Source organism: Aegilops tauschii, chromosome 6 (assembly GCF_002575655.3).
Source record: "Aegilops tauschii subsp. strangulata cultivar AL8/78 chromosome 6, Aet v6.0, whole genome shotgun sequence".
Taxonomy (NCBI): Eukaryota; Viridiplantae; Streptophyta; class Magnoliopsida; order Poales; family Poaceae; genus Aegilops; species Aegilops tauschii.
The window spans coordinates 184,351,351-184,365,468 of NC_053040.3; the positions used below are offsets into that span (position 1 = coordinate 184,351,351).

General features: G+C 50.5%; 1 protein-coding gene across 2 annotated transcripts; it reads right to left on the reverse strand.

Moving 5' to 3' along the window:
- Nucleotides 1–6,452: 6,452 nt before the first annotated feature.
- On the reverse strand, nt 6,453–13,801 carry LOC109775274 (uncharacterized). Of its 2 annotated transcripts, XM_040392329.3 has the most exons (11): nt 13,502–13,801; nt 12,499–12,540; nt 12,256–12,400; nt 11,545–11,774; nt 8,774–8,831; nt 8,170–8,247; nt 7,977–8,065; nt 7,341–7,422; nt 7,076–7,255; nt 6,874–7,007; nt 6,453–6,802 (listed from the first exon to the last, which is right to left on the reverse strand). In XM_040392329.3, exons 1-11 carry the CDS (start codon nt 13,699–13,701, stop codon nt 6,730–6,732), a joined length of 1,311 nt encoding a protein of 436 aa, XP_040248263.1. In that variant the 5' UTR covers nt 13,702–13,801; the 3' UTR covers nt 6,453–6,729. The 2 variants fall into 2 exon arrangements, with proteins under 2 accessions (XP_040248263.1, XP_020189613.1); XM_020334024.4 differs by having other exon boundaries at nt 6,572–7,007; nt 13,502–13,800.
- Between the last annotated feature and the right edge of the window lie 317 nt (nt 13,802–14,118).

Sequence of the window (14,118 nt, forward strand, 5' to 3'; positions counted from 1 at the left end):
ATCAGACCGCTGACCCATCTTCAGGAGAGAGATCCGCATCATCCTTGCCAGTTCGTCCATCCGTCGACGCCACCACGGCGCCCAACGACACCACCGCCCCGCGCTCGTCCATCCAGACGCGAAGATTCTGGAAGATCTGTTGTGCGTAGCACCTGCCGACCAGGCATGACGCAGCGTAGCACCTATCAGCCAGGCATGACTTGACATCTCCACCGAAAGCTCCGTGCAAGACGAAGGTGCTCCACCTCCTACCTCTGTCTTCCAGCGCTGCTCCACAAACGATGCTCCCAAGAGAGAAAATGATACCGCAGTACCGCCATCGTCTGATCTGGAAGACCAGATCCTAGGGTTTCCCCCAGAGCAGCCCGAGTGGGTCGATAATAGTTACACGACGATGCCTTCATCAAGGTAACGACATAGAACGCCGCCATCGCCTGTCATCGGCTCGGTTTTCACCAGCAACTATGTCTTCCCGACTCGCAGCCGGAGCTAGATGACGACTCTCGAGATCTGCCCATACAGCGTCAAGCCGACCACCTCCGGCGAAGGAGATGGCCACCACCGCCGCGCCTAGGGCCGGAGCCCCCGACGTCCTCGTGTTGCAAGTCCAACCCAGAAGCCGCTTGACGTAGCCGGATCATCGGAGATGCACGATAGCATGTGGAGCGGCCCATTGAAGCCCATCTGGGCCCAGATTGGGCGCCCTAACCGCCGCCGCGAAGATCTCGCCGACTCCAACACACCGACCCTGGTCGCCGCCAGCCCGCGCCACCGCCCTTGATTTGACTGGAGTAGAGCGCCGCCACCCAGATCCAATCGCAGGCCGAGGAGGATTGTCGCCGCCGCCGCTGCGGCCCGCAGGCTTAGCCTACGACGCCATCGACGACGGCAGCAGGAGGTGGGGGTCGTTGGTGGCTACTAGGGGCGGCCGGCGGGGGTGACTAAATAGCTATCAAAGGGAATGGAAACATTTCGTCTTATATACCATCAGTGACCACAATAATTTTTCCTTTGATAAGGAAAAAAATCTTGTTCTACTGCCATGATTCCACCCCTCACGCTTTCAGTAGTAATCCTACACTTCAACTAAACCTCGAAAGCAAAAGTCTATACGCTCGTTCATTCCACTGAAGTGATAATCGTGTGAGCAGCTTGGGTCATCGATAAAATTGTCATTTGCTTTTAACCTTTGACTTGGGAACAACCGCCCTCCTAGACTCCTAGTAGTTGTTTGGTTCCATTGATAGCAGTGCAGCACAAAAAGCCGAACACCTAACAAAAGCACTATACCAAACCCCAGACATAGTCGCCCTATTTAACCATTCATCCAGACCAGCTAAGATGCAGTAGATATTTTTGCTGGCCAGCTATGATCATTTAACTAAAGTACGTAGTGATTTCGCAGCCACTCTGGGGGTACCTTTTTGGCCTTTTCACTAGAGCAATATAGAGCACTACATAGATGGATAGATACAATTATAAACAATAAATATGCATATTAGGTGTATTTGATGCTCTCGTTATGTGGATCCACACCCAACAAAACCCAAAATGTATCGTGGACCTGGCATGCGCGTGGACCAACACAAAGCAAACCTAGGGCCTGTTCGGAGTCCCTCGCCTCCACACGACTCCGCCACTCCTGGAGCAGCCAGAGCTGCAGTTAAAAATAGCGAAGCGAGGAAATAGGTACTCCGTGGATCCTGGAATTTCCGGAGCTGGTGGGTTGCCAAACAGCTCACTAGTATAATCAACCGCGGATCACAGAGGGGCTCAAATCCAACACAGTTACTCACAAGATGCGAAGTGCAAGTGCAAGTGCAAGGCTAATCATATGAGGCAGATCACCGTAGCGCTAACCCAGTAAACAACCTCGTAGGGAGAACCATCCTTTTCTTTGTGTGATATTACCTTCATCCCAAAAAATTTGGGACGGAGGGCGTACTATATTTCAGACAATCGAGACAGGAAAATCGAGCGGCGGCATCAAGTTAGAAAATAATACTCCCTCTGAAAATAACACTACTTTAGTGATCCGAACACTCTTATACTCCCTCTGTCTCAAAATAAGTGTCTCAACTTTGCACTAATTTTAGTACAAGTTATACTAAGGTTAAAATAAGTGTCTTAACTTTGTACTAATTTTAGTACAAGTTATACTAAGGTTAAGACATTTATTCTAAGACGGAGGGAGTATTTCTTTACTGATGGAGTACCTTGTTAGTGTGCAAGTAGGTTTGGGCTATGAAAAAGCATGCTGTGAGAGTACATATAACTGTGGCTCAGGCCCTTTTTGCCAAACTTCAGGCTCTATCAGATCACCTCTAGTTACCAATTTAGCTCATACTTGCTTCTTCGGCAACAGAATTCAACCCCCACTAAGAGCATCTCCAGCCGCGCCCCCAACAAGGCCCCCAGGCGATTTTTCGACCGCCGGCGCTAAAAAATGGCCCAGTCGCGCCCCGAGGGGCCCTTTTTTCGCCGGCTCGGGCCGAAATTGGCGCCGGCGGACCCAACCCGAACCCGGCGCGCTGGGGGGCACTCGGGGGCGCTGGGCGAATCGTTTTTGGCGCGAAAGCGCCGCGGGCCAGCCACGTCAGCGACACCGCCCGCCTCGTCTTCTCCCAACGCCTCGGTTTCCCGCGGGGAATCAATGGCAAGGCTGTCGCCGGTCAGCTTTGCCATTGATTCCTCATGAGCGGCGCGTTCACGGGGCGGCGCGTCGACGCCTCCCCTCCCTCGGACGCGTACACACGGACGCGGCGCGGCTATATATGGCCTCGCTCACCTGTGATGAGTGCCACCTCTCCACCTCTCCCGAGCGCCGCCGCCGAGCTCTTCTCCCCCAGCCCTTCCTCTCCCGAGCGCCGCCGCCGATCTCTTCTTCCCCAGCCACTCCATCTCCCGAGCGCCGCCGCCGATCTCTTTTCCCCAGCCACTCCATCTCCCCGATGGCCGAGCGTTTCCCCAGAGACGAGGCGGCGGCCAACAGCTTCGGCCGCCGTTCGCTCCGCGAACAGGAGTCCTGGCTCCTGTTCCAGGCGAACATCTCGGTGCCGCCTGACATGCGCCCATTCCCCCGTTGCCCGACGCCGTGGCCAAACCATCCTACTTCGTCGACGAGGTCGAGATCGTGCGCGCCTCCCTCACCGACGCCGAGCTCTCCCTCCCCCAGTATGCCGCCGACAACCACGCGGCTTGGGCGGCGTACTTCGAGCGCCGCCAGCAGCAGCGACTGGCGTCCACCAACGGGGCGCCGGTGGTCGGCGTCGTGAAGAACAGCGAGGGGCGCCACCTGTGGTGGGGCGCCCCCGGCCGCACACTTGAGGGCGTGCTGACGCACCTCGAGGGCGGCAACAACCCGCCGTTGGCGTACCCCCCGGCGAGGGCGGCCGCCCCGGCGCACCGCCGACGCGACGGGCAATGGGCGCCAAGGAGGTTCGGCACGTCCTCCTCTTCCTCCTCCCGCTCCTCCTCCCACTCCTCCGACACTCCGACGCTGCTCGGCGTCAAGGCCGAGCCCGCAGCGGAGACGCCGCTCGGTCGGCGCACTCGCAGCGCCGGCATCGTCATCAACGAGGGCGGCCGGCGCGCCTCCTCGTCAGCTCCTCCTCCGCGCTTCGTCAAGCCAAAGACGGAGCCGAGGCTCGCGCCGGTGAAGACGGAGCCGGGGCTGGCGCCGATGAAGACGGAGCACGGCGAGGTCGAGCTCGACGACGACGCGGCCCTTGAATGGGCACGCCAGGACTCCATCAAGATGGCGACAGAGCGCCAGCGCGCCGCCCTGCGGCGCTGCTCCCTTGAATGGGCACGCCAGGACTCCATCAAGATGGCGACAGAGCGCCAGCGCGCCGCCCTGCGGCGCTTCGAGCAGCGCCGCCGAGGCCGCGACGAAGGAGGAGTCGTCATCATCGACGACAGCGACGCGCCGCCGCCGCCACCAGCCGGGGAGGGGTCCAGCAGGGGCGCCCGAGTCAAGGAGGAGAAGGCCGACGATGGCGGCGACGACGGCGACTTCTCGGCCTTCAGCAAGTTTTTTTATTAGTTTTTATATGTAATGGCGACTACTCGACTTAAATCCGCGAATATAAGCCCAAGTTTGCCGAAATTTGACGTGTTTTAGCCAAACTTTGCGTAAATTTGCTACACAATTTTTTTCCCGCGCCTAGGGCCGGCCCTGGGGCGGCAGCTGGGGGCCAACTCGCCCCAGGCCCATTTTTTTCGCCGGGTCACCCCCAGGCGACGATTTTAGGCGCCCCCTGTGGGGGCCAACGGCTAGAGATGCTCTAACGGCGTCGAAACAAGATGCCCCGCTGATGTCTCTGGATAAGGATATCATCTCATGCAACTGCACTCCTCTTGCAAGCAACTTGAATAGCATTATATCCCTTCCAAGTTCCAACCGTCCATCCTCTTTACTTTAGGCAACTCTCATCCCCAGGAAATCATTGTGCAGTTCCAGAAATCAGCCTCTTACCTCACTGGTAGAAACAGAAGAATAGAAAATATGAGCAGCCAATTCTTGGTATTTCCAGCATCCAACCCTCAGACAAGGATACCGAGCACCATGTGTATGCGAACTATTCCTGGAAACGCCCTGCACACCATCCGGGATACTGGTTCGTGGTTGGCATAACAGAGTTGGTGGCAAGATGATCACCGTGATGTGTACTGCCCCAATACAACCAATTCAAGCTTCGGCTTCTTCCAAATATAGCCAACAGACCGGTATCGGAGTCCAAAAAATGCCACAGATCCATACCCAGGTAACCTGCACGCCGATCTCCATGCAAGATTTCTCATTGCTGTCATTATGGTTGTTCGGCTCTGCGGCTCGTCCACATGCTCGTTTATCTCCCTGCGACACACTGCAACTGTTCAGTACAAGGAACAACTGAGCTCCAGAAAGGACAACACAATTAACTGCTAGTATTACTGAGCAACGGGCATCCAGCAAAGACATCTAATATAGTGGCATCCAGACATTTGCTGAGGTGAAGTGTAGATCTCTGGGACCATGCCTTGATAGAGAACAGCTGAGACCGCAAACACTCTTTTGCTCAGATTTTCGATCATAACTCCAGTAATAACTTGCACCCACCGATCGGATCTGATTTATAGAAAATATTATGCAGCAATGCATGCAAAACTGCACCCTAAACCACCTGTTATTGTACAATAAGTACTGGAGCTGTCCTGAACTCAGGTCGCTCTAAGGTCAGAATATATAGTATAACAAATCTGGTAGATGTGCAATCGGCACTCTTTTTTCCCATTGTTGCATACTCTTGTAGGTGCATGGAAGTCCTTCAATAGGCATGACAATATCGATGTCTGGTGGACAGTATTCGTCTACTGCCACAATGGACAACAATTCCTACTTTGTCACAACATAAATAGGACAGATACCAGGGCCAGAATAAGGTTAATAATAATTAATACAAAGGACCCTAAAACATAAGTGATGACAAAATACATGGGCACAAACTTTTTATCATCGATAACGCATGTGGATTTTCTTCCTGAGCTCAATATATAGAGGAAGGACCCATCAGTGATATTCAAGAATTTTTCCCTTCTCTTGATCCCAGTCATGCATAGGTTGCAGCCACAAACAGTCAGCTCAGCTTGCTGAGAAGAAGCACCACAGACTTCCCAGTCTTATCAGAGGAAATGCCAATCTTCTCATTGTTTAGTGGTTTACAAATGAGTTTATAACTGCTATTTGACATTTGACAGAGTTCTATAGCATATACCTCATAATTCCATAAGTTATAATAATCGGCATGCCATAACCGCTCAAAACAAGAGATACATGATTTTGGCATTAAAATAATCAATAAAATACAGCATCCAACTGAAAACCCTGACATGACAAATAGCATAATCTTATGAAAAAAGAAGCCTATCAAACATTTTCACAAAGGACGGTAATTTCTCAATGGCATGCCAACTAGTGGCATATATACCACTGTGCACATGCAGGTGTGCAATGCTCCCTAATGGAACATAATCTATGCTCATTTCATTTGCCTTAGCAGCATGTCCACGGTTCTACTGGGTGCACAGCTTCTGTGGATACCGTCCTATGAGGCCCATGACCAGCTTATTAGTTCTGTACTTGAGCATAAAAGCCACACCTTTCGGTTGTATTATGCCAGTAATGAAAACAATAGCGACACTTCACATACAGAGCAATGCATACAAAGATAAAATTAATCATATATTATCAAAAAAAAATCTTCATACAGATATACACGTTTGGCCTTAAGTAACCTCTAATAGCACGTAAGTAGGCATCAAGGCAAAAGTCGTTATAAGATGCAATGGACTGCATAGGGGGGTAATGGAGTTTTTTTAAAACTGAAAATTGTAGGTGGTAAATGGAGTAAATATTGTAATATATCTAGTCCAAATAAAAGACGACCTGCCAAGTGCTGAACATTCCAGACTGAATGAAGTGTGTTATCTTGGACTAAAAGAACACTCAACATTTTAAGTTTGGAGTACATATTCATATCCAGATCTAGCCGAGGTCATCAAACTCCAGATTCTATGCTACATGGAAATATTTTCAAGTAGCAATGAAATAATCTGACAGGTACAATATGTGATGCAGGAGCACAGATGCATAAAAATGAAACATATCGAGCTACGTATCCAAAAGGTAGAGGGTACCATGCGAAAACTACATACAACAATTTGTTCCAAACTGAATGGATGCTATGATTAGGTAAAAAAGGAAATACAGAACGTTGACCTCCAAAGTATCTCTCTTATTTTCATTCTTCTTGGTCCCATCCTGTGAAAGTTAGTATGACTAAGTTTTTCTGCAAGAAGATGATGTGTTAAGAGCACATTCAGAGTTCCTACATTGATAGCCAGGTTGAAATTGCCAGCAATATGCCCATAGTTCCCAGACCATACATCACAACAACATCAGAATTTTTGCCTTCCAGCTGCTCTAGCAGGACCTCTGTCCATCCATGGGACATTAATTGTGCCTCCTGGATGTTGCAATTCACAAAGTATTAGTCTCTCAAATAAATGAAATGCAAAACTTACTAAAACTCACATTCATCTCTTCTATGTTCGATCTTCTTGCACTAGCCTCATTCTGTAACATGACATGATCAAGTATATTATTTCCTACAGAAAGGGGGAGTTCCGCATCATGTGCAGCTAGAAAGCCTGTGTAGGCTGAATCAGTGTGGATAGTCTTCATGACTGATCCAAAGAAATTTGTCACTGGGACCTGGTCAAGGACGGGATAGAAGGAAAAGAAGGCTTAGTCGTGGACAACATAGCAGCCATTAGAAATAGATATATCTTTCCATTACCTCGTTTAATGCACGCTTGTAAAGATCCATTCGATAATATGCAGTAGACAGCAGCATAGAAGGGTCGTATGAGTTGAAAAGACTGGAACATAAAAGGCAAGGTTGTAAAACAAAATGATGAACATTGGATGCTACTGCAGAGAGCCACCCAGGTACATTGTGTTTAGAAACATAAGATTGAATCTAGTTGAGTGCTATTGCGCGTAATTAAGAATAGAGGACACAACTGACTCCTAATTCTTGTGAACACAGAAAACAGTCTGAATTAATTTTTTAAGTTCACTGCAATCTGATTAGCCTGCAGTTATTTCAATTATTTTATGTGAGTTCGAAAGAAAGTACATTAATACAGAAAGCACCCAAATGATGCAGACCATCATCATATTACATAGAAATATGAAAACTGAACAAGAACATCAACTATATCTTAATATAGAAACAGTGAAGCAAATTGTACATCACAGTTAGATCATCATCTGGCATAACACAAAGTTTAACACCAAACAAAGAAAAGTAAATTACTATTTTCCAGGAATTAGACATTGCAGTAAGACCAGCATCTTCTCATATAGATAGTTGATGAACTTTCAACCGAGATACATAATTCAAGAGAAGAGCATGTAAAGTATAATTTACCTGTTCAATGAAGCATTGCTATACATGTTCAGCTTCTCAAAGAAAGCAAGTGTATGGAAGGTAAATCTATCCACAACAGAAACACCAATCTGCCACCAGAAATGTATAACATTAACCAGTTTCATGACAAATTAATAAGGTATAATAAGTTTGCAAATACTATCTGAAATAACTGTATAGGGCATGTTCTCACATCTGAGTCGAGATGGTGAGAGTAAGAGTTTTCCCCCTTCATGCTGCTACCAATCGCCAAAACACCAGGTGATTGAAGCTATGGATATTAAATATATCAGGTACAGCCTTTAGATAGAGCTTTCAGATATACAAAAAGTCGAAAGGGTGAAGTCCACTCTAGCAACGCAGATCATCGGCTGATTCTATAATTATGTGAACTATTATTCAAATCATGAAACACAAGTGGTTAGCATACCATGTAGCACAAACGCCATATGCAGCATTTGCCACTCCCATATGCCAAACAGCTATTTCATACTAAAAAGTGATGTACAGCAACAACGAACGTTACATGAGTGTATACTATGATATGGTCATATGGAAAATAAATTCAGAATGATGAACCCGGAGCTAACTGTGTCCAAAACAAAACAAAAAATGTGAAGAAAATTCATAGATGTACAACATGCTATAGTTTGCACACTTGCTAACAATATAAGAACATTTGTGAAGGATACCCAAAATGTAAAAGACATTTTGAGTGGTTACAAAATGAAATGGATAATATGTATAACAGTAATTCGGTATATGTCAAAACGAACTTGTAGCAACTTGAAACGAACCTGTGAAAAAAGAGTAGCAGCCTGGCAGGTATCTACCATTATCAACAACTCTTTAAATCTGAAAGGAAGGCCAAGGTTGTTATGACCGGTATATTAGGGGTTTAGCCCAGTGGGTTGTGGCCCAAGCTATCTTATCATTATTAGGGGCTTAGCCCAATTATCTTATCGTTATTAGGATCGTTTGCTTAGGAGTCAAGTAAACCTCTCTATATAAGGAGAGGAGATGTATCAATCTAATCAAGCAAGAAGCAATCATTATTTGCTCGGCTTCCCGAAAGGAGCCGGGAGACCTAACCCTAGCCGCCTCTTGCGCCGCCGCCGCCGCCTGTTCTTCAACGCGCCACGGCGCCCCACCGCCGGCAGCCGCGATCGCATCTCCGTCAACCCTCCCCCTTCCCGTACAACCTACGCCCTAGACCAGGTAGGATCCTAGCTCCTACCAATTTGGTATCAGGTAGCTCGGTTCCGATCATGTCTGCACCACCACCCAACCCGCCGCTGCCCGTCACCACCACGCCGCTGCCCGTCACCACCGCGCCGCTGCCTCTCCCCACCGCGCCGCTGCCTCTCTCCACCGCGCCGCTGCCTCTCCCCACCGCGCCGCTGGACACCACCGCCGGCGCCTCCACCGGCCAGACGCCGCCGCCCTCCACCGCGCCGCCTGTCGCCATCTACTCGCCGGCGGAGATGACCGGGGTCCTCAACGACCTCGTCACCGCCGTCCAGGGCATACGCCTCTACCTGGCCGGGCCCTACGGGCAGCCGCCGCACTTGCAGCAGGCCGCCGCGACCGGGCCAGCCGCCCTGCCCTGGTACGCGGCCACCACGGCGCCGATCGGGCCTCTACACCACCACTGGCCCGGTCAGCCGCCGCCCACCGTCGCCCCCCACTGGCCGCAGTGGCCGGCACCGGCGATCGCCGCGCCCCTGACGCCTCCCGGGTCCGGGCAGCCGCAGCCCCAGCTGCCGGCCCCACCGCCGCGCCTCAATGGCCACAGTGGCCGGCCCCGGCCCTCGCTGCGCCCCCGACGCCTCCCGGGTCCGGGCAGCCGCAGCCCCAGCTGCCGGTCCCGCCGCCGCCCGCTGTCGCGCCTCAATGGCCACAATGGCCGGCCCCGGCCCTCGCTGCGCCCCCACTCCACCCGGGTCTGTACCGCTGCAGCTGCCGGCCCCGCCCCCGCCCAGCACGGGGCCCGGGTCAGCCACGCAGGGAGGCGTACAGATCCAGCAAATGCGCTTCCCGCCGTCACCGTCCCCAATACCGGACTGGCTGACCGAATCATCGCCGCCACCCGTCTACACGTCGGCTGGAGACCCGCCGGCACCCACTCTGCAGTTCGGCGATCCCTCCGGCTCGGCGGGGCACTCCACGGGCCGCGGCCATGCTGACCGGGCGCCCCAATCCTCGCTGCTTCGCACCTTCGAGCCAGTCGGCCACGGCGCTCCGACTCAGACACCGCCGCGGTTTGCCAAACTAGACTTCGCCACTTATGACGGCACGGAGGACCCCCTCAACTGGCTCAACCAGTGCGAGCAGTTCTTTCGTGGGCAGCGCACCCTCGCCTCGGAGCGTACCTGGCTCGCCTCTTACCACCTCCGCGGCGCGGCACAGACCTGGTACTACGCCCTCGGGCAGGACGAGGGCAGCATGCCCCCTTGGGAGCGCTTCCGCAAGCTCTGCCTCCTTCGTTTTGGGCCACCGATCCGTGGGAGCCGCCTGGCAGAGCTAGGCCGCCTTCCCTTCACCTCCACGGTTCAGGGCTTCGCCGACCGTTTCCAGGCCCTGGCATGCCACGCGTCGGGCGTGACGGCGCAGCAGCGGGCCGACCTCTTCGTCGGTGGACTTCCGGATCACATCCGCGTGGACGTGGAGCTTCGGGGACCCCAGGATCTCCAGACGGCCATGTACTACGCCCGCGCGTTCGAGCGCCGCGCGGTGGCCATCCAGCAGGAATCACCGTCCCGAGCCGCTGGGTCGCTACCCTGGCCGGATGTTCCCACGCAGGGTCGGCCTGCTCAGGCTTCCGCGGCACCCCTCGCCGCGACCACGGCGCGCCCGTTCCGCCGGCTCACCTCGGCCGAGCTACTCGAGCGTCGCCGCCAAGGGTTGTGCTTCAACTGCGACGAGCCCTACACGCCCGGCCACGTCTGCCCGCGACTTTTCTACCTGGAGGCTGCAGACTACATTCCGGAGGACGCCGTCGCCGCCGACCTGGCCGTCCCAGCTGTCGCGAAGGTATTTGACACTGATTGATCACCTCGGGGAGTTCAGCAAGCGCTTCCCCACCTTACAGCTCGAGGACGAGCTGTTTGTGCAGGTGGGGAGAAGTGTTATGACCGGCATATTAGGGGTTTAGCCCAGTGGGTTGTGGCCCAAGTTATCTTATCAGTATTAGGGGCTTAGCCCAATTATCTTATCGTTATTAGGATCGTTTGCTTAGGAGTCAAGTAAACCTCTCTATATAAGGAGAGGAGATGTATCAATCTAATCAAGCAAGAAGCAATCATTATTTGCTCGGCTTCCCGAAAGGAGCCGGGAGACCTAACCCTAACCGCCTCTTGCGCCGCTGCCGCCTGTTCTTCATTGCGCCACGGCGCCCCGCCGCCGGCAGCCGCGATCCCATCTCCGTCAACCCTCCCCCTTCCCCTACAACCTACGCCCTAGACCAGGTAGGATCCTAACTCCTACCAAAGGTGAAAGGTCAGTACACAAACCCAGAAACAAAGAGGCACAAGCCAACATCCAAATGTTGATGATTAAAAAATTCAACCTATGCTTCTCCTTCATTTGCTTTACTGCATCTGCTAAATCATGGCTCTGAAGTTCTTCGTTATCTTGGAACTTCAAAAATTCATCCCCACCATGTCCAGTCATGTACAAAAGAATATGGCTTCCTTCATCACTTAAGAGACGCTTTGATCTTGGTACAGCGCTCTCATGTCTTCCAGTCAAAACTCGCAAAAAGTTTTCAACTGTAACCTCATAACCTCGGTAATCAACCTGTCGTTAGAAAACCAAAAGAGTAATCAGCGTAACAAGATAAGATATTAGTTTTTAATAAGACCAGATTGCATAGCATTATGAGTGGACAACTTTAAGGATTGCCAGCTGCCACCTTTCATAAATCACCTAACTGACCATATTGAACTGTGTCGAGTGTCTTAAGTATCCATCGCTTTGCAAAATTTGACCATCTTTTAGGAGGCGTTGTTTCATAATATTTTCAGTGAGAAAATCAGGATTGTAGGTATTGCAATATAACAAGGTGTCTACTTGTTGTAAAAGAGGTTAAGAATCTTAGAGGGTCATTTACAATGGGTATGCATGCTTCAATATCATAAACTATTTCGTAGATTCGGTACCTCGTTAGTATCAATGATACATGCACATCATGGGCTAGGGAAAATATTGCCAACCTGAGGGATTATCAAACTACAATGTTATGATTCAGCAGCAATATTTTCAGGGTAAAGAGATTCACCTCAACATTGTCACCATAAAGATTAAGCTGGTGGTTCTCATTGTTGAACACTTGGGCAGGATAATTGTTCCGAGGATTACAAGCCATATCATCAGCCAACATAAGTATTATCCTCTCGTCAGGTATTCCTAATCTCTTAACAGTCCTGGAAAAAAATGGTATATTTACTAATAAGGAATAACCTTTACATAGGACATAGATTAATATTTGCATATAACGGCATAACTATAATTAGTATACTACCTGTACAAAGACAGCGTGTTGGCCATATGTCTATAATTAAACCTGCATATCATTTGGATAATAGATCAGATTTAAGTGACAACAGGGATAAGCAGCGGGACCCAACATCAACCAGATAATATAAAAGCATAAGCTACATATTCAAATGTTATTGGTAGATGGGAACAAAACTTCCGTATCAAAGGGAAAACTCGTAAAAAATTAGCTGGCATTAACACAACTACAATTGTGTGCGTATGTGCCTTCTTGGCGTTCTTCTTCTGTGTATTCAAGGAAAAACTACAATTGCGCAAGTGTTCATACCAAAATGTTTGTCAAAAGACACTTGTGCTTGCTGAACTTACATCACGGCTTAAAGATTTTAAGTCATCATTATTATTATCACATACCAGCCGAAAGAATGAATAAACTATATTTCAGTTACCAGTTGTACAACCACTGAGATCTCCAGTCATACTGAGAATCAATGATGGAGTCACCCCTGCCGACCCTGGGAGGCTGCCCAGGTTCAGCCTGGATCCTCTGTTGAAGTCATAACAGGGAAGGAGGATTTGATAGAGAGCTTCATGGGCAAATGTTTGCCAGTGCGGTCACCATTAGACCTTGCTCAGGCTCTACGAACAGGCTGGCTCGCAATTAGAAGAGTAAAGGTACTACAAAATGGATTCCAACCAGTGGGAAAAAAATTAAATCACTCCATACACTGACATCGATAGAGTATACTACTTCGCAAACAGGGGATGGACAAACTCGTTGATACACAGACAAATTAATAAGCTGATTCATACATTAATTGGATCCAGATCCTGCTATCAATCGTGCGTACTTTTCAGCACTTACATCAAAACCCTAGCTTCTTTAGACCTCTCACTGCTACATTTGGCACAGTGAACCTGAACCCACTACAATTGCGTTGATCCACAGCAAATTTATGACGATGCGACAAGTAGGCAGCAACGAGCGGCGAGGCGGTAAGGCGCAGGCATGATAGATGATGGCTCACCAGAAGCGGGAGGTACAGACGAGCACGGCCCAGTTGTTGTTGTGCACGGCGGAGGGTGACGCCGCCGCCGGGGGCGCCGCAGCGGAGGAGAAGGTGAGGAGCAAGAGCAGCGGTAGCATCTTGAGGAGGGAGATGACAGCGGGGTCCCGTCCGGCGAACGCCATGCTCGCCGCCGGAGCAGCGCGCGGGATCAGGGACATGCCGGTTGGGAATCTGGGGAAGAAACAAGAGGCTCGTCTCACGGACCCACCGTCACCGTCGCACGCAATGGTGTTTCTTATGCCGGGTGCTACAAATCATCCTATTGATTTGTTACAAATGTAGGTGCCCCCAGAGCCGTTCGATCACACGCTCCCCAGCCCAGCCGCAGGGTCAGCCAACACACCACACAGCAGTCCATGGCAGTGCCGCGCAGCATTTACGGTGCCTGGCGGGCGGCACTTCAATGCAGTAAAATGCACTCGTGGTCATTAAACTTATCGTATAAGCTCACTTTGGTCATTGTACTCAAGAATACAATCAATACAGTCACTATATACGTGTCGAGATTGTAAGATTAGGGAAACCACACGTTGTGGTGCCTTGTATTGATCAATATATATAGGTTACAAGGCAGA